Source organism: Astyanax mexicanus, chromosome 24 (assembly GCF_023375975.1).
Source record: "Astyanax mexicanus isolate ESR-SI-001 chromosome 24, AstMex3_surface, whole genome shotgun sequence".
NCBI classification, from domain to species: domain Eukaryota; kingdom Metazoa; phylum Chordata; class Actinopteri; order Characiformes; family Acestrorhamphidae; genus Astyanax; species Astyanax mexicanus.
In genome coordinates this window covers 28,928,163-28,947,034 of record NC_064431.1, presented here as the reverse complement: position 1 = coordinate 28,947,034, position 18,872 = coordinate 28,928,163, and the positions used below count along the sequence as shown (strand labels likewise).

The 18,872-nt window shown below is 38.6% G+C and overlaps 1 protein-coding gene across 24 annotated transcripts in view; it reads right to left on the bottom strand.

Annotated features, from left to right (window-relative positions):
- The window catches only part of itpr1b (inositol 1,4,5-trisphosphate receptor, type 1b), a 227,391-nt gene that overhangs the window by 60,106 nt on the left and 148,413 nt on the right, over positions 1–18,872 (bottom strand). For 14 of the 24 annotated variants that reach the window (XM_049471931.1, XM_049471930.1, XM_049471927.1 and 11 more), the window contains 8 exons: positions 15,807–15,990; positions 14,895–15,145; positions 12,444–12,644; positions 9,969–10,079; positions 9,172–9,267; positions 7,750–7,884; positions 5,309–5,416; positions 3,530–3,761 (listed from right to left, as the gene is read on the bottom strand). In XM_049471931.1, the coding sequence (XP_049327888.1) occupies positions 3,530–3,761; positions 5,309–5,416; positions 7,750–7,884; positions 9,172–9,267; positions 9,969–10,079; positions 12,444–12,644; positions 14,895–15,145; positions 15,807–15,990 (1,318 nt within the window). The remainder of the gene's footprint in view (positions 1–3,529; positions 3,762–5,308; positions 5,417–7,749; positions 7,885–9,171; positions 9,268–9,968; positions 10,080–12,443; positions 12,645–14,894; positions 15,146–15,806; positions 15,991–18,872) is intronic. The other 10 variants (XM_049471933.1, XM_049471935.1, XM_049471939.1 and 7 more) reach the window with 1 other exon arrangement.

The following is an 18,872-nucleotide window of genomic DNA, read 5'->3' as shown; positions in this document are numbered from 1 at the left end:
ACTGAAACTCACTCCTGTTACTGAAACTCACTCCTGTTACTGGAACTCACTCCTGTTACTGGAACTCACTCCTGTTACTGGAACTCACTCCTGTTACGGGAACTCATTTTTGTTTACTTTTCATGTTTTGAAAAGTAACAGTAATGAAAGTAACAGGAATTAGTTTTTAGCATAGAATTAGCAAAAAAATAAAATGAAATAATAAAAAAAATAGCTATGGCAGATTTTGATAATTATTTTAATTATTATATTTCATGGTATAAAGTTTATAGTTAGGGAGTGGGGACAGGTAACAAATGCTATTTTTACTAAGTAGTTCTAAGTAGTTTTTATTGCAATCAGATCAATGTACAAGACACTATGATTAATAATAAAATGTATTTAAAAGTTATTTTGTGTGCACATTTATACATGTCATTTCCCAGGGACTGAAATGGCACCCATTCGGTGGAATGGCCCTAATGGAAGATAAGGAAAACGTGCTGTTTTTTTAGATAAACTGTTTATTCAGCCAACTATTGTCTGGCCAATATTTCTTTTTTCCGTGTTTCACAAAACACACTGAACAGATTGAACACTGTTCACACTCATCTACTTGTTGTGGTTTCTGCAGTGTTCTTCAGCAGGTGGTCGATCGTTTAAGCTTCAGCATATGGCTTCATACAACATCAAACCCATTCAAGATTTTGCTTTGTTTTGCTGCTGATATCCAAACCAGAGTCAATGTTTCCTCCATTTAAAAGCATAAAACATGGCTAGTAACCAGTTAACAGCCTAAATTATGACTAGGGCTGGCTATTGTTTTAAATAGTTTGATACCGGTAACGATACTTTGAATTCGGTACCCAAGCTATATTTTTTTTAAATACCTTTTTCAAATGTGTAACTAAGAAAAACAAAATTAAAATAAATATTATATTAGAGCACAACATATTTATTTAAAAGCAGACATGAGTATTCTCATTCTCATACTGTCACCATGAGAGACTCTTGTGCTTAAACTATAAATATTTTTTATACGAATATTGCTTTATGCATTTCAGTTTTAAGAGTTCTTTTAAAAAAAAAATACATTAGGTGTATCAATATTTTTTTTTTTTTGCTGCTAGTTCCCTGTATTATTGAGAGGGAGGCAGTAATAATAGTGCCTTTTTGGCTTGGATCCTGAAGCAGTCTAAGCAGTTTTGTGGTTATCGGGCGAAGGGAAGACTGGGATTTGGTTATGAATCGGCAAAAATGAAGTGGAGTCAATGGAAGGAATGAGGGATGGAAATAAAACGACAAATGTGGTGCAAAACAACGGTGTATTTCTGTTCGGGGGACTGCCCCTGCAAAACGGTGCAAATCAGTCAAGCAGAAGTACAGTAGATGGGCGCACATTTTGCTCCCAATTCATTCTTAATGGGGGAAAAAAAGTATTTAGGAAAATATTTATTTTTATACTTTTTTTTTTTTTTAAACGCATCGCATTATCAGACTGAACAATCTGTATTTGAAACAGTGTGTATATTTTGTGTATATTAAGAGGAAACTGCTAGTTACATGGTGATGAAAGTGACCACAATATTTAACTATATGCTATTGCTATAAAATCGCTAATATGTCACCAGGCTCTGTAAACATGACAGCATTAATAAATTTCTCAATTTAATTGCGTAAAGAATTAATAAACGTTTTAAAATTTCAAAATCTATCACAAGCATAATATTGTTGTTGTTGGTAAATTTCAGAACAAAGTAGAAGCTTGAATTAGCAATATACACATCAATTAATCATACAACATTTTAAAGCTTGCCCAGCCACAGATTTGATCAAAATACCAAACAGAAGAGACAGTTCATGTCCTCAACCACACAGCTTTCTCTTCCCTGAGAACTTCTCCTCACTTCTGTAGATTTGACAATTTTCATGTTTAGTTGGCTTTGATTTGGAAAAGAGGAAGTGAAGGAAGGAACTTTAAATACGCAGAAGCCACTGCACTTGTGGTCAGAGCCAACGGACACGGCCTGGGCTCTGGGATTTACACTGACAATACAGCAGTGTTGCCTAGACAAGAAGCCTAAATCACATCAATGATTGGTTATCTACACACACTCTCACCGGGGCCAAAGCCACAACTCTCAAGACCCCTATTGAATAGATAAGACTTCTGATTGGCCATTTTTACTCTTTCTCCATTGGCTTTCTGAAGCCTAGCAGGTGGTTACATTTATTGTTGTAATTTATTGTTGTAATATAGGTGTTGGTTGCTAAAGTGTGGCTCGGTAGTTGAAACGGATGTTGCTATGGTACAGCTGTTGGTTGCTAATGTGTTGCAAGATGATTGATTCCTTTCCCAATGTTTTGGTTGTTAAGATGTTGATATATATTTTAGTTTTTGGTAGCAAAGGTGTTGCTAAGTGGCTACTAGGGTGTTTCTACGATGGTAGCTAGGGTTTTGCTAAGTGGTTGGTAAGGTGTTGCTATGTTAAATGCTAAGATTTTTGACAAAAGATTAAGTTCAAAACCAGTTGAGTGGTGCCAAAACGTTTTTTTTTGGGAGGGCCGTGGGTTCGATACCATTGGTCAATAGATTTCATCATAAACTAGAAAAGGCATGGTTGTGCAGCTTAATGTGGCTCGCACCAATCTAAGGTGGGCTAAGATGTTGCTATGGTATCTGTGGTAGTTGCTATGGTGTTGCTAAGTGGTTGCAATGACCAGCCCTAATGGAGCACATACATTTTGGTGGCTGTAGGGAAACAGACACTCTCTGGCTTGAGTGTATGTGAAAATGCATTTTTAACTATGTTTTAAGCTAAGATTTAGGTTCAAAATCATTTAGGTAGCATTAAAAAGCATTAAAAATGTATATTGGTTTTAAAATAATAAATCTGAAAAACTACATTATTGGTCCTAGGATTCGGCCATATTTGGTTGCAGTAGCTCTAAAATATTATTGGACAAATTTCAATGCATTACTATAGGAGTGTATTGTACTTCTCTAAAAGTTGTATACAATCTATTCCAGATTAGGATAGAATTTGAGATGAAGAGCTTAATATCATAAAATTGCAGTAGAACCTGTGGTTTGATTAGTAACCCTGTGGATTTTTCCTATTGTCATGTTTCTTGATCCCTTGCTTTCCTCCCCCTTGTCTCCTGTCATCTCTCCCTCCTGCATGTCTGCAAAGGAGTCTCCTACCCTTCCTTGCTGCCTTTGACTAAGAACTAAGCTTATAACAATAAAACAATACTATACACTTAATCATTATTACATTAATACAAAATCATCATCATCATCATCATCTTACACCTTTAACTTAACTATTGAACTATTTAATGTGTTCACACCCCCTCCTCACTCCCCAGCTCACAGGAGGGGGATCAGGACAAGCCCCCCAGTCCCAGCTCAGGTGCTTAGAGAGTGGGCAGACCTGTGCCTGAGGGTCACCTGGAGCTTCAGGAAGAGAGAGAGAGGGAGGGAGTGTAAAGCACCTTACTTTACTTTAGGCTTTAGGACAGAGAGGAAGGGAGAGTGGCTACGCACAGGGCACGGAGTTCGCGTTACCAGTGGCCTCTTGAGTACCTCGCAGTTTCTTCTGCCAATTCATCTCATTGAAGAGATCCTCAGAGCGCAGGAAGAAGTCGTTGATCTTGCTGCCTTGCTCGTCCCGCTCTGTGGTGTAATACACGCGCAGCTTGGACTCCTGCGTGAGGAACTCGCAGATGTTGGGCACGGGGAAGACGATCTGCTCCATGGTGCGGTCTAGACGCACAATCTGAGCGACAAACACAAGCATGTAACTTAGAAGAACTTACTTAGGGTACCTACGTAACATTAAGCTAGGCCAATTGTCTCACCCATTCAGCTGCTAATCAGCTGTATATCCCCTATTACTAGAAGGGTGAAGACCAGCACAAGCCTCCTCTGATGCATATAAAGTCATCCACCACCTCTTTTCAAACTGCTGCTGATGCAGCGTTACTGAGTAGCATCACAGCGCCAACGCTCGGAAGAAAAGCGCAGCGACTCGGTTCCGATACATCAGCTCACAGATGCAGCCTTGTGATGATCCACATCCCCCTAGGAGTAAAGAGGGGAAAGAGCGCATCTACCTACCCCAAAAGAGCAAGGATGATTGTGCTCTCAGGGCTCCGGCAGCTGATGGCAGCTCCGGCAGCTGCATGACCAGGATTCGAATCATCGATCTCCTGATCATACTGGCAGCACTTATATTATAACTTTTTAAGTGGTTCTAAAAGTGGATGGATCTGGTGTAACTTCACTGCACAACAAGGTGCCTGGCAATTAATTAACTGATCAGAAAATAGTAAAAACCAGCAGCCCTTGTTGACTGGAGAATTTCTGATTTAATAGAGATACAAAAAATAACCGGGTTAAAAAACCTGATGTAGGTCTGTGTGCCAAAACGCGTTGGTTATTTTTGTATCTTGAATAAATCAGAATAAATCAAATAAATCCATTCAACAAGTGCTTGTTTTTTCTATTTTTTGATAACTTTGTAAGTGGGCATGTAACAATGATTTATCAAGAAGAACTGTAAAATTGGATACAAGATGAGATACAGTTGGACATGGAGGTATACAGGTTCTGTAGGGTATCCTGCAGCACATTTACCCACAGATGTTGCTGTAGCTGGACCTGTAGATCCTGTTCATAAATGCTTGTTTGGCAACAAATCTGGCAAAAGCCAGGCCAAGGAAATGCTACAATCTGGTAGAGACAATCTGGGGAAACAATTTGCTGTTTGTGGTTGAGCATTATCCTGCAAACATGGGCACGTGTGGAAAGCTGCGCACCTCAGTCCAGCACAGTTTTGCTGTGCAGGTATTTCTTGTTACAGCTGAATTCACGCTTTTAATCTCAGAAAAACAAACGCTCTTATTTATCTTCTAAAAAGCTATTTAAATGCCTGATTAAAGGGCAGATTACTGTTGTTTTGAGTTGAGCTCGGTGCTGACTCAACTTTTGATCGGTCCGGGCTGGTGATATCATGGGCCCTGCACTGTTTAATATCGTGATATATATATGGTCGAAAAAAGAAAATTTGCAATGTAATTTTTTTCCAATATCGTGCAGCCCTACTGCACATATCACTAAGCAGTTGGTGTCCCTCGTAGCACTACTAGAGGTGACTGATTGTTGTTTGAGATGACTCCCCAGATCAACACAAGGCCTACAAACTCAAACCTGACCTGTTATCGGATCCCAAACAATGGAGTTTACCATTGCATGTTTCAGACCAGTGCCAGCGTTTACCAGTGTGTTTCTTTGGGTCTGTATCAGAAGAAAGAAAGTACACACCTCGATTTGAGCTGTGTGTTTAGCGTAGAACTCCAGGGCTTCATCCCCCTCGCCGTACGAGCCGGCCGCCTTCAGCATGGCCTGCAGCTCCTTGTTATGTCTGGCCAGCTGTGGGAATATGTGCAGGGAGAGGTGAGGAGGTGACACCCGGGGGGCCAGCGTTCATTCTACTAACTCAAGAGAAATGTCACACTGCACTGATGAATGAGCACACCAACACAGGTGCCAAATATGCACAAAGAGAGAGAGAGAGAGAGACACACACACACACATATACACACAGACGCACACACAGCCTTTATTGCTCATAAAACATCATCTGCAGCTGACTAAATGTGTGTGTCAGATTTAGCACTGTATTAATACCACTGTAGAACTTCCTCAGGGTGCAGATTTACCTTTTATTACTGTAAGTCATGTGTTCCTCCTAAATATGGAGTAGCTTGATTCAGTGTCATTACTGTTTTTCACATTGTGGCAATATTTTACTACATATTACATTACATCTCTATGTATTTCGTCTTTTATACATTTATTTAAATGTATTTTTGTTCCCCATTTTCTGCCTATTTAGCTAGGCATTGTTTTTTTTTTTAATCTGTCGTCTTGTTTGTCCCCTCTACTCCCCAAAACATTTATTTAAAGCTGATGTCCGTACGTTTTAGGATTTATTGCCCTCTCTGGTGAGAATCCTTAACTGCACTGAGCATGCGGTGCATTTGTATTTCTACTTTTATAAATTTAATTTTTTTTTGTATTCTGCCAATTTAGCTAGGTATTGCTTTTTTAACTGTAGTCTTGTTTGTCCCCTTCACTCCACAACATTTATTTAAAAAGCTGTAAGTTTTGGGATTTAGCGGATTTAGGGCCTTCTCTGGTGAGAATGGGTAATTACACCGAGCATGCGGAAAAATCATTTTAATCTGTGCGGGTGTGAAGCGGTCTCCTTTCAGAGCAGATGAATCCGATTCCAGGTTATGTTCAGTCAGAGAGAGAGAGAGAGAGAGAGAGAGAGAGAGAGAGAGAGAGAGAGAGAGAGAGCTCAGTAAGAAACTTCACTACAACTACACACTTAGGTTTTAGCATAAGTGAATGAGCTACTGAGGTCTGAGTTTCCCCTTCTGAAGTCTCCATTGCTCCACCAGCCGCTCAAATTCAGTAAAACTAAGCTGGATCCTCTTTTAGAGGTTGGAATGTACATGTGACGTAGATACGTAGAGACGTGGCCAGAAGAACTCCCACAAAAAGTGACCCGACATCCCAGTTTTTAGATTAAATATATAATTATTAAGCTTAGCAGGGATGGTCGTTCCAGCACAGTGGTAGCATTAAACACAATTGTTTATCCATATTCTTCTCCACTCAGAAACGCTCCTGCTTTCAGTTTAGAAACATAAAAATTAGAAATAATACGGACTGCCACTTTAATACTGTTGTTATTGTTGATGTATGAGTGGCTTTCTACCGTATCTAACAATCACACAGAGAAACGAGTATCTCTGACCTTAAAGGGAGAAATGAGGAGAGCGCTGACCCGAGGCCAGTGAGGTCCACTAAAGTGTTTAATTCCTAACCGCTCCTTACATAACTGATCCGTCAGGCTAGCTGGCCTACTTAATTACATGAGCGGGCCGAAAATCTATACAGCTCCTCTATACAGAGCCTGAGAAACAGGAGAGAAGAGGAGATGAGGGCATGATGTAATCGAGATAAAATGACACAAATACGTAGAACAGGGACACGCTGATATACGAGTGAGTGAACAAGAGTGTGTGTGTATTTGTAAACACAGAAAGGAGATAGTGTGTGTGTGTGTTAAACCTTTTATATGTGCATGAGAAAGAGAGATTATATAACATTGCATGTATTTATTGCTTCTATACCGATTACTTGAGTCCAGAATGAACACTGAGCTATTTTTTAAGCTGTTTATGGATAAAATTGATGTATCCATAAGACCAATCAGTTCTTTTGCCAGTGTGGGCAGTATGCCAAGACCTGCTGGAAAATGAAATCATTGATTTTTACAAAATTGAAAACCTCTGGAATATAATCAGGAGGAAGATGGATGATCACAAGCCATCAAACCAAACTGAACTGCTTGATTTTTTGCACCAGGAGTAAATCAGCATAAAGTTATCCAAAAGCAGTGTGTAAGACTGGTGGAGGAGAACATGATGCCAAGATGCATGAAAACTGTCATTAAAACCCAGGGTTATTCCATCTGAATTCAAGAAATCAAAAGATTTCTGAAATGAAAACTTTATCTTTTTTGTTATTTCAGACTCAATATTTTTATTTGGAATTTGGGAGAAATGTTGTCTGTAGTTTATAGAATAAAACAACAATGTTCATTTTACTCAAACAAATACCTATAAATAACAAAATTTAGGATTCATAAACTGTATATGTATGTACTGTATGCATGTGTATGTAGTTACCTGATGCGCCAGAATGTAAATGTTGTGTCCGACGTTGCGTGGGGAAGCAGCGTGCTCCTCCTCACCCTCACCCTCTTCATCAGTATGCTCCACCTCAATCTCTCCCTGCATGTAAGCTTTCTTGATCACCTCCACCTGCATGCAGCAACCACACAACACGTCATTTAGGTTCTTGTTTATTGAGCTTGTCTAACTGCGGGACACAAACCACATACCACAAACAGGAAATTCTGTCCACAGTTAAGCAGGAGAAACCATAAACAAATGCCTATGTGCACATCCACCCCCATGCTTCACAGTTGGCAATGCGTTCTTGAAATCTGCATCTACATTAAAGTTGTCAGTAGCAGAGGGAAGCATAAAGTTCTGTAAGATTGTCTGGGAAAACAAAACTGCACTGACTTTAGACTTAATAATAAAACACAGTGGATCAACACCAGCAGATGACAGACATGACTCTCCAAACCATCACTGATCATCAGTAAATTTTACATTTTATTTGTAAATCAAGGGAGCAGAGTCTGGAGGAAGAGTTGAGAGACACACAGTCCAAGCTGCTCGAGGTCTAGTGTGAAGTTTCCACCAATCAGTGATGGTTTGGAGAGACATGTCATCTGCTGGTGTTGATCCACTGTGTTTTATCAAGTCCAAAGTCAGTGCAGTGTTTTCTGAGACACTGATTTTGGGGTTTTTATTGGCTGTAAGCAATAATCATCAAAAATAAAATAAATAAATGCTTAAAATAGATCACTATTTGTGTAATACATCTATATGATATGAAAGTTTTACATTTTGAACTGAATTACTGAAATAAAGTAACTTGTCAGTGCTATTTTAATTTTTCAAGATACACCCAGGTTGCCCAAAATTTTGCACAGGCCATACTGATGACCTCATGCATAAAAAAAAAAAAAGACAAAACACATAATCAGACTAAACGTGCACAAATATATGCATAAAAGTGTAGGTTTCCCTGTGTGTGAGTGTGCACGTTTTCTTTTACCAGGCACACTTGCAGTGACATGTTTCATGAATCGTGATTTTGAAAGTGAAGTGCCAACAGGGCGGGCAGCATTCCACAGCTGAGTCAGGTGCCTGCCACAGCACGAGGGTGCATGGTATCAAAGCAGCCAATAAAAAGATCAGGTGCCGCTCCACCCTCCATACAATGAAGATGCTTGTCTCACACGTCACTGCGTATCTTAAATCAAGGCCTTTCATCAGGGAACTGTTACTGTCGGCCATTTGAAGGTGTGATGAGAACATTTTTCACATTTTAGGAGACTTCCTACTGTCTTTACTGTCTTACTACTGTAACAAAGCTAGCCACAAGTCCTAAATTTGAAACAGAGAGTAACCCGAGCGTGACGCTGAGGACTGCAGAAAATTAAGAAGTTTCTTTTTCCCCCAGTTCTAACTCACCAGTTCTTTAGGCCTCATGTTGTAGAGGATCCGCTCTGCATTTTCGCTGTCATGCCGACTCTCCATGATGGCCAGGAGCAGCTTGGAGGCATTATTCTTAATGACAGAGATAAACACACATACATAGAGTTACAATTAAACTACTCAGAATAAAATGCACACAAACACAAAGACTGTCCCTGTCTCCTTAAAAACTGTAAACTATAAAAAATGATTTAAATTAAAGCAAAATTAAGGACTAGTTCTGGGGGTAGGAATGAAAATTACACAATATATGAAGAAATCAGACTTCATTATCAGAAAAGCAGATAAAGAATGTAAACAATAGACCTTAAAAAACAAATGTGTAGTGCACTAAAAGTGTGCATTAAAATGATCCTCCAGGCTACAGTATTAAGATCTTTAAAAGGGTCTCTGCTGTTTGGTGTTGTTTAGTCTATTTTACTCGGATCGATAAAAACACTCATACAGTAAGGAACAGCAGCAGGAGCTCCTCAGATAAAGTGCTGTTCTTATTTTTGTGTAATATTAGCACTGCTGTGCTGCGGTTGTAGACATGAGGCCACAGTATCGTAGATCAGCACTATACATATACGCATTACATATAACACGTTATAGCACTCCCTCTCGTTTATCATTGCTTAATTAAAGTCATTCAAAAAAATAAAAAAAATCAACACCAAGCCTTATGGATGAAGATCAGCTTAGAGAGTTATAAACATGAAAACAAAATCAAAGATAAACTACAAGATATAAGAACTGGCAAATCTCTGTGTGTATTCAGCTTCGGTCTTCACCTTCAGTTCCAGCACAAGGTCCATCCTCTTCTTGCCCAGAGGGTTGATATCATTCAGAATCAGAGCGATGATGATGTCAATGCCGTTACATTCATGAGTTGCAATGCAGTTCTGAAGACAAAATAAAGAGCAGAGGGCTGACATTTGTGTTTTTTTCAGGTTTCAAGCACAATTTCACAGAAAGGAAAATTACATCAGTAGATGACAAAGCACAACTGTATTTACGCAGTTGGGAGCAAGGAATGGAGGGAGCACAGTGGAAATAATGTGTGTGCTGTACTAGTTGAGCTCTCTACACAAGCAGCATCTGTCTCTTGGCACGGTAAAGTGTTAAAGTTTAAGTCAAATTAATTCAGAAATATAGAAAATATAAAAAGGGTTGACAACCTTACACAGGATTCTTGCACCATTTAAAAGTTAAAAATTAAATGCTTTTTAAGAACTTTTTAAGACCTAAATAAATATAATTTAAGATCCCTGGTAATGTTAGTATGTTAGCTTACTCGCCGCTAATGTTAGCTAGCTCTCCTCTAATTTTAGTTCTTTCCCTGGTAACGTTAGTTAGTTTGTTTAAGTTAGCCAAAGTTAATATGCCAGCTAGCTTGCTGCTAAAGTTAGTTTGTTAGCTAACTCACTGCTAATGTTAGCTAGCTTTCCGCTAACCTTAGTTCTATCCATGATAACGTTAGCTAGCTTGCCGCTAACGTTAGTATGTTAGCTATCTCGCCGCTAACGTTAGTATGTTAGCTATCTCGCCGCTAACGTTAGTATGTTAGCTAGCTCGCCGCTAAAGTTAGTATGCTACCTATCTCTCTGCTAACCTTAGTTCTATCCCTGATAACATTAGCTAGCTTGCCCTAAAGTTAGTATGTTAGCTAGCTCGCCGCTAAAGTTAGTATGTTACCTAGCTCTCTGCTAACCTTAGTTCTATCACTGATAACGTTAGCTAGCTTGCCTCTAAAGTTATTATGTTAGCTAGCTCGTCGCTAAATGTTAGTATGTTACCTAGCTCTCTGCTAACCTTAGTTCTATCCCTGATAACATTAGCTAGCTCGCCGCTAAATGTTAGTATGTTACCTAGTTCGCCGCTAAAGTTAGTATGTGAGCTAGCTTACCACTAAAGTTAGTATGTTAGCTAGCTAGCCGCTAATGTTACCTAGCTTTCTGCTTACCTTAGTTCTATCCCTGATAAGGTTAGCTAGCTTGCTGCTAAAGTTAATATGCTAGCTAGCTCGCCGCTAAAGTTAGTATGGTAGCTAGCTAGCCGCTAAAGTTATTATGTTAGCTAGCTCTCTGCTAAGCTAGTTCCCTCCCTGCATTAGATGTTTACGATGTGATTTCCCACCGGCGTTAAACACACCATCTAAAAATTCAATACCTACAGCAAATTTACAGTAAGTTTAAGACAATTTAAGACCTTAACAACCAATATTTTAATTTAAGACATTTTAAGACTTTTTAAGGACCTGCGGGAACCCTGTTACACTGATCTTTCTTCATTGGACACTTCTATGTATTTCTATTATCACAAACTCTTAGTTCTGTAACTATTTGTCTGCTAATTCTATGTTAAAAACTCACTCCTGTTACTTTTTATTTTTTCCTGTTTTGAGTAACAGGAATGAAAGTAACAGCAGTGAGTTTCTAGCACAAAATTAGCACAAAAAAAAGCTAAATAAATTAGCTATGCTAAAAGCATGAGGACACTGAGCCCATTCTAGTGATTTCCCTTAAAATTTGTATTTAAAAAATAAACAAATAAGATCTAAGAATTAGTTTAGGTAACAGGACTGAGTGTTGAGATTGTGCTCCTCAGTCATCGTTACAATAAGATCAAATCAAATATGAAGAAAAACTAATGAGGGAACTTAATTATTCTTCAGAAGAACCAGCTGAGGTCACTTCCTGTTGTAGATGTGACTTGCAGAATATTCCAGATATTTCAGAATAGGGTAATGTGTTACGGTAACAGGACTGAGTGAAACCCGGAGACACTAAACTGAAATGTGTATTTTAACTTAAATATTATGGATTTATTATGAAAAAATATTTTTAAAGCATAGATGGGATAGATGGGAGTCACACAATAATGCGAAAAAGTACATATCTGAAGAATTTTAATAATTATATTTTATGAGGAAAAAAAAGTTTATAGCTTAAGAGAGGGCACAAATGCTATTTTCAGTGTTCTGTGTTTAGTTTTTATTATTATTATTATTACATATCTTACTTTTGCAATTAGGTCAATGTACAAGACACTACGCTTAATGATACAATGTATTTTAATGTATTTTATATTGTGTGCACATATACACATGTAATTTCCTGGGCACAGAAATGGCACTCATTTGGTGGAATGGCCAATATAGAGTAAAGTGTTATGCTTGATCTGGTCTATATGCAAGAATGCAGCTCTATATTTGGAATGAATGAATGAATGAATGAATGGAAGTATGTCAGCTCGGTCCACTCCACCTGGTTCTCATGGCAGGGGCCCTGGCAGTACTCTGTAAGGCTCTCGACGGTCTGGTTGATTAGTGCCACATTCTTTTCGTTAATATACAGTCCCAGCAGTCCCAGGCCTCCTGTTGTGCTGCCGCAGATGCAGTCCAGGAACTGCAGCGTCTCACACACCAGGTTATAATTGTTCTTGTTGTTCTGACAGCGCAGGAAGTTCTGAAGAGAGAGAGAAATAGAGAAAGAGAGGGGGGCAGGGGTCAAAGGAGGAGAGCATATAGCTCATAGGAAAAAAACTTGTCAACAGGACGTGAAGGACGTGCGCTGGTATTTACAGAACACATTAGGACACAGCGTCCAGAAGGAACTCACAATCTACAGAGTTTACGACTTCACAGAATCTATGTTCCAGATTTATGTAATGTAATGTAATGTAAAGTAATGTAATGTAATCTAAAGTAATGTGATGTAATGTAAAGTAATGTAATGTAATCTAAAGTAATCTAATATAATCTAAAGTAATCTAATATAATCTAAAGTAATGTAATGTAAAGTAATATAATATCGTTGCTGCCATTCAATAACCTTGTATCCAAAAAATTACATCCAACATTCCGAGCTTTCAATGGAAGTCAATGTAAAGAGATTTTAAGTCATCATGGAGCATTTCTATTGGACAATCACATCAAACAATGTAAATAACAAATGGAAGATTCCACATAAGGTTCACAACAACAACAAAAAAAACAGCACAAATGGAAACACAAGATTTCACGTAATTTCATGTAATTTAATTAAAAAAAATAAAATAAAATAAATAACACAATACTGGGTGTAATACACTGACATGCCAAAAGCCATAGGACAGCTTGAGACATCTTTGCAACACCCACTCCTGTGTAAGTTGTGAGGTGTTATCTTGTGTGAGTGAGGCTGAACACAGGCCAGCATCCCATCACATTTGTCAGTGTATAAAAACTGCATTACACATATACGATGCACGCACACATAAACCTTGAATAAAATACATGAACAGCTCAGCACTGCTCTTCTTTTTAGGAATAAAATTTCCACCTTCAAAAAAGTCCCCCATTCACTGAAACTATAATCTCAGTGAAATAGAGGAGAGGTATTGACTGGTTTTGGTGGAGGGGATTCCCCTTACCAGTCTTACTTCCTTAATGCTGGTTCCTGTTAGGTTTCCTCAGTGTTTATTTATTTTCTGCTATTTACTATTTTTTATAGCTACGTTTAGATCATTTGAGGAAATAAAATCATTTAAATTAGCACTTTACAATAGAGCTCACATCGGCCCAAAACAAACGAAAAAAAGCCCCTACCCGATTGGGTATTTTAGGAGGGAGACATTAATAATTGTGTAATGGATTCTTCATTTTAATATTGTACTAATCAAAACCCTCAGGTTCCAAAAGCGCTGCAGAAAATCCAGTTTCACACTTAACACGGAAAAAAATCTACCAATAACAGAGGAGAGGCAAAAGACAGACGCACAAACTCCACCAATCAGAGGCCAAGAAAGATTCATTTGTGTAAAAAAATTATATACATACCGTATTTTCCGCAGTATAAGGTGCACCATCAATGGACGTCTATTTTTTGGTCTATTTTCACACATAAGGCGCACCAGATTATAAGGTGTATTTTAAGAGACACTCTATGGAACTTCTAATTCAGCAGATCTCACTAAACTAAGCTAAGTAAACAAAACTAAATAAAAAAAGACTTTCTTTTTAAGTCAAACGAGCGCTGAATGTAAAGCTACACAGATTTCTCTCCTGAAAAACGGTTTATTTGGGTGAGTAAAGCACTTCCATTTATTTACAGTAAGCTTGTCCTGAATTTCTCCAGAACTATGGAGCATTAGCGGCTAACCACGGCTAATGCCGCTTGACAATGCTACACTGAGGAACCCTGAGCGTTCCGGTAAGCCAGGGCGATATTAGCTAGCGGTTTGTACCATGTAGCTTGTTTTTAAACGGTAAACGTGCAGGATACAGTCCGATATACTCGACTCTGAACGAAGAAAGAGCTAGCGTGGGTAGCGGCTAATGCTAATGTTGCTCCAGCAGTGCTAGCCAGGGTTGTCTTCAGGCTCGAGGCCGATAATACTCATCTCTGAACGGGGAAATAGCGGTTAGCGACTAATGCTAATGCTACTAAACTGAAACTCTTTTATAAGTGGCTTTACTGCTCCTGACAATCTGACTGGTAGAATTCTTCCATAAGGTGCACCAGATTAAAAGATGCATTGACTGATTGATTTTTTTGTAAGAAAATAAAAGATTTTAAGTGCGCCTTATATAGTGCAAAAAACACGCTATAACAGGTTAAAGTTTCCAGACTAATGGAATGTGTTAGCATGTTACCATTGACAGCACTAATTACATTATTACATTATTTTTTTATATTAATTTAATACAAAATCTAACATCGTTCACACCGACTGACCTGCAGCTCTCGGTTGTGATTTTCGCAGAGCAGCTGCATGAGTCGCAGGATGGGCTGCATGATGGTGATGGTGACGCTCATCTCGTTCTCATCCTGTATCTTCTCAGCCGTGCTGGTCTGGACCTCGCCTCCGCTCAGGTGCTCGTCCGAGTCCACCTCCCGACGGTACGCTGCAAAGGCCTTCTTTGTGACTGTAGAGGCTTCCAGAAGCTGCTCGCGCACCTCGTCTGTGACCACGGCAACATCCTTCACTGCAGCAGAAGATGAAGGTAAGATATAAAACTAAAAAGTTTTATTTTTTTTTATTTTACTGATTTTTTTCCACAAATTTTCCTTAACCAATTAGCCCATCCACTCACTTCTGAAGTATGCTTTTATCATTGATTTAAAATATGTTACTGAAATAATGACCGGTAGTAAATAACTGCCCGGTTGCATTGAAAAGATGGCCGCTGGGTAAATTGCTAATTACTTGCCTATAGGGACTTTGTGCCGATGAGCATCACTAGGAAGTCAATGTGCTTGGAGGAAAGCACCGCATCCCAGGCTCTGATACATCAGCTAACAGTCACCAGACCTGACCAGCATCAGAATGCGACTGATGAGGGAGGAAAGCATCATCTACCCACCCAAAGAGAGCATGGACAATTGTGCTCTCTCGGACTCCGGCTGCTGCTGCAGATTTTGTCTCTAGTTTATAATTTTATGTTTTTTCATCTCAGGAAACTACATTTTTTTGAGTTATTAGCAGTTTTTTTTGTTTTCTTTTAAAAGAACCACTCCTGACACCATTAATTCATTGGTTTGCAAAAAAAAATCCTTTTTAAAAAACATCTTCTTCGGACCAATTCCCTTTTTTTCAGGTATTATCTCTTTCTGTTTTCTTTTTGTTTTTCTTGATGCTGTCCTGACCTTTCTTTTTGGTGGGTGCTTCTTTGTCATTGGTGTCCTCATCCTTGCGCTTGCTCCCCAGGTCACTGGTGTTGACCGTCACGGTGGCTTTGATCTCCTGTTGGGCCAGTTTCATCCGCTCATAGAACACCTTGAAGAACTTCTCCGACTTGTTGTCTCGCGTCAACCGGATAAAAAATGACCTCTGAGTAAAAAGTAAAAGAAAGCACATGCCTGTCAATTTTACAACAAATATCAGACATAATATAATGAATAGCAAATTAGAGCAAGCAAAAGGCTAAGTGTGATTCGGCTCAATGTGACAACAACGTGCCACAAGTCAGGTAAGACTGGTAATTCAATGTACCACGAATAATCAATCGTTCCTTATGCTTATGGCAAACATTTCACCACTACCCTAAAGTCTGTATACTACACTTATATTATATACAAGTGTTTAGCTTGTATAAAGCAAAAAATGGCTTTCTGGATGGTCTGAAAATTCATGTGCTACACATATAAAACACTGCTATGCACTGCTCTACCAGAACTAGTTAGTGTGTGTGTACTCCCAGTACTAGTGTACTCACACTAGTTGGGCAACTGTTCGTCCTGTCCGGTGAGATTACTCAGTTAATACACAGCATCCGAAGCACATTCATATACAGGATAGATATCCAAAGCTGTGGGAGTGCAGAAAGGAAGCTTGGGCATGCTAGTAGCTCCTGGTTTGATCTGTACCAATATCAGCCAGTTTTCAAGGTTTTACAGGAAATACAGGTGCATCTCATACATTTCAAAGAACATCATTGCTTTAAGAAAAGTTGCTTTATTTCAGTAATTTAGTTCAAAATTGTCAAACACACATATTATATAGATGTATTAATAAATACAGAGTGATCTATTTCACAGCCAACAAAAAACAAAAAGTCAGTATCTCAAAAAATTACAATATTATATATGACTAGTTGGTAATTTTGGCAGTGTGGACAGTGTGCCAAGTCCTGCTGGAAACTGAAATCCGCTGTTGATTTGAGGTTGAGTTCCAATATCAACAACATTTGTTCAACAGAATCATATACAGCACCTTTAATTGTGGTAATTAAGTTTCTTTCTTTTGGTATGCAGACACAGCATCACAATATGCAGATCAATCAATAATACCGCCCCCTGCAGGGTTCATACATGCCTCCATCATTTTTTCATGATTGTTTACGCCTTTACAGCACATTTTTCATGACCATACAATCTTTAAAACATCAATACAGACTAGTGGTGGGCGATATGGATCTAAAATAATATCACGATATTTCATGGTATTTTCACGATAACGATACTTTTGGCGATACAACAAAACACTGAATTAGGAAAATGATTTATAATTTTAATATTGTATTCAATATGATATGGCTAACTGAGATATAAAACAAATAAATAAAATAATAATAATAATAATAATAATAATAATTGTATCAGATTTGTAACAGAAGTCAATGATCCAGAATGTCATGATACTCATAATAATGCACTCCAAATATCTCCACATATATATCCAGGATTAAAATAAAATAAATGATACTGGACAGATATAATGTGTCCTCAGTAGATATATAATGGGAAATTAGAACAGTGTGAATTTTTATTTTGCTAAAAACGGCAAAAAGTAGTATTCTGAATAATTGAAAGTGGGTGATATGGCACCATATTTCAGGGTATAACATCGTTCACGATATTCAATTTTTTTGGCGATATTATCATGTTTGATATGATATGGCACACCCCTAGTACAGATATGTATAGTAAAACTAAAAATCCATCTCAAAACTGAGTATAGTAGGCCTATATCTTTCCTAAAATTAATAATAATAAAAAACGTTAAAATTTGACATTTTACTAGCTGAATAACATTTCTGCATATTTGTACTTGTCTGAAAGTTGCCAGACAGCATTAAATCAGCATTTTTCACTTTCTAAATACATTTATTGTTATAGGCAGCTTAAACTTCAGTCACAGCCAGCTAGCTAATGCAATTACATGTGATTGATTTATCCAATCCAAAACAGCTTTTCCCAGTCGATAAAGGGAAAAAAAGGGGTTAAATTTCCATGACTTTTAAAAAAAAAATCTGGGTATTTTCTTTCATTTTAGCTAAACTTATCCAGTCCTGGAAATTGTTATGTTCAAATTCCATGACTTTATCAGGTTTTTCATGATTTTATCTTACAGAGCCTAGCCTAGCTTAGCCTATCAGCTCTCCCTCCTCCTGCCTCGCCTCTAAACCCATACATCACCCAGTGCCCCTTCCAAACTACCCCTCCAATTTTTATTTATTAATTTTTTTAGCTTTTTTAAAATTTGAGTTGAGGTTGGAATCAGATAAATCAGGGGTTTAAGTGTCTTAAAAAGTGCTTTAAAATTAAATTTTAACTCCCTAAAGATCAATCCACAGTTGTGCAGCGATTGGCTCTTGCAGCACACTTGCATGTTCTAAAGCTCTTTGTGAGCTCAATCAGGTGAGCAGGGGAAGCACCAAACAGTGCAGATCTGCGGCTCACTGCCAGCCATGGAATTCCCCTGAAAACCAAACTGCGCACCTAAACTCTGCCGCAATCCACTTGAAACGAAGCGAGAGGAGCTAAAAGCAGCGGCGGGACTGATTCAGAGTTCTCTTTAAAGACCCACAGCGGTGTGTCACGCTGCAGCCATGCAGCCCGGCTCTGTTCTCACGTCCCTCCCTCAGTGTTTACTGCCAGCCGGGCTCTCTCACACTGCCGTTACATAACCAGCGCACACACACACACACACAGAGACAGACACACACACACACACGGAAATAACCTGGAGTGCCTCCCTGAGCTCACCTGATTTAACACCATCTGCCCCTCTGCACTGTTGTGCTCATACAACACACCCACATGTGCACACACACACACACACACACACACATAGACACAAAGGCACACAAACAGACACAAAGACACACACACACACGAGACATGAGAGAAGAGAAGAGAGTCCAAAGTCCACCCCAACATGACTAGCAAAGTAGGTCTCCTTTATTTTTGTAACAAAAAAACATAAAAAAA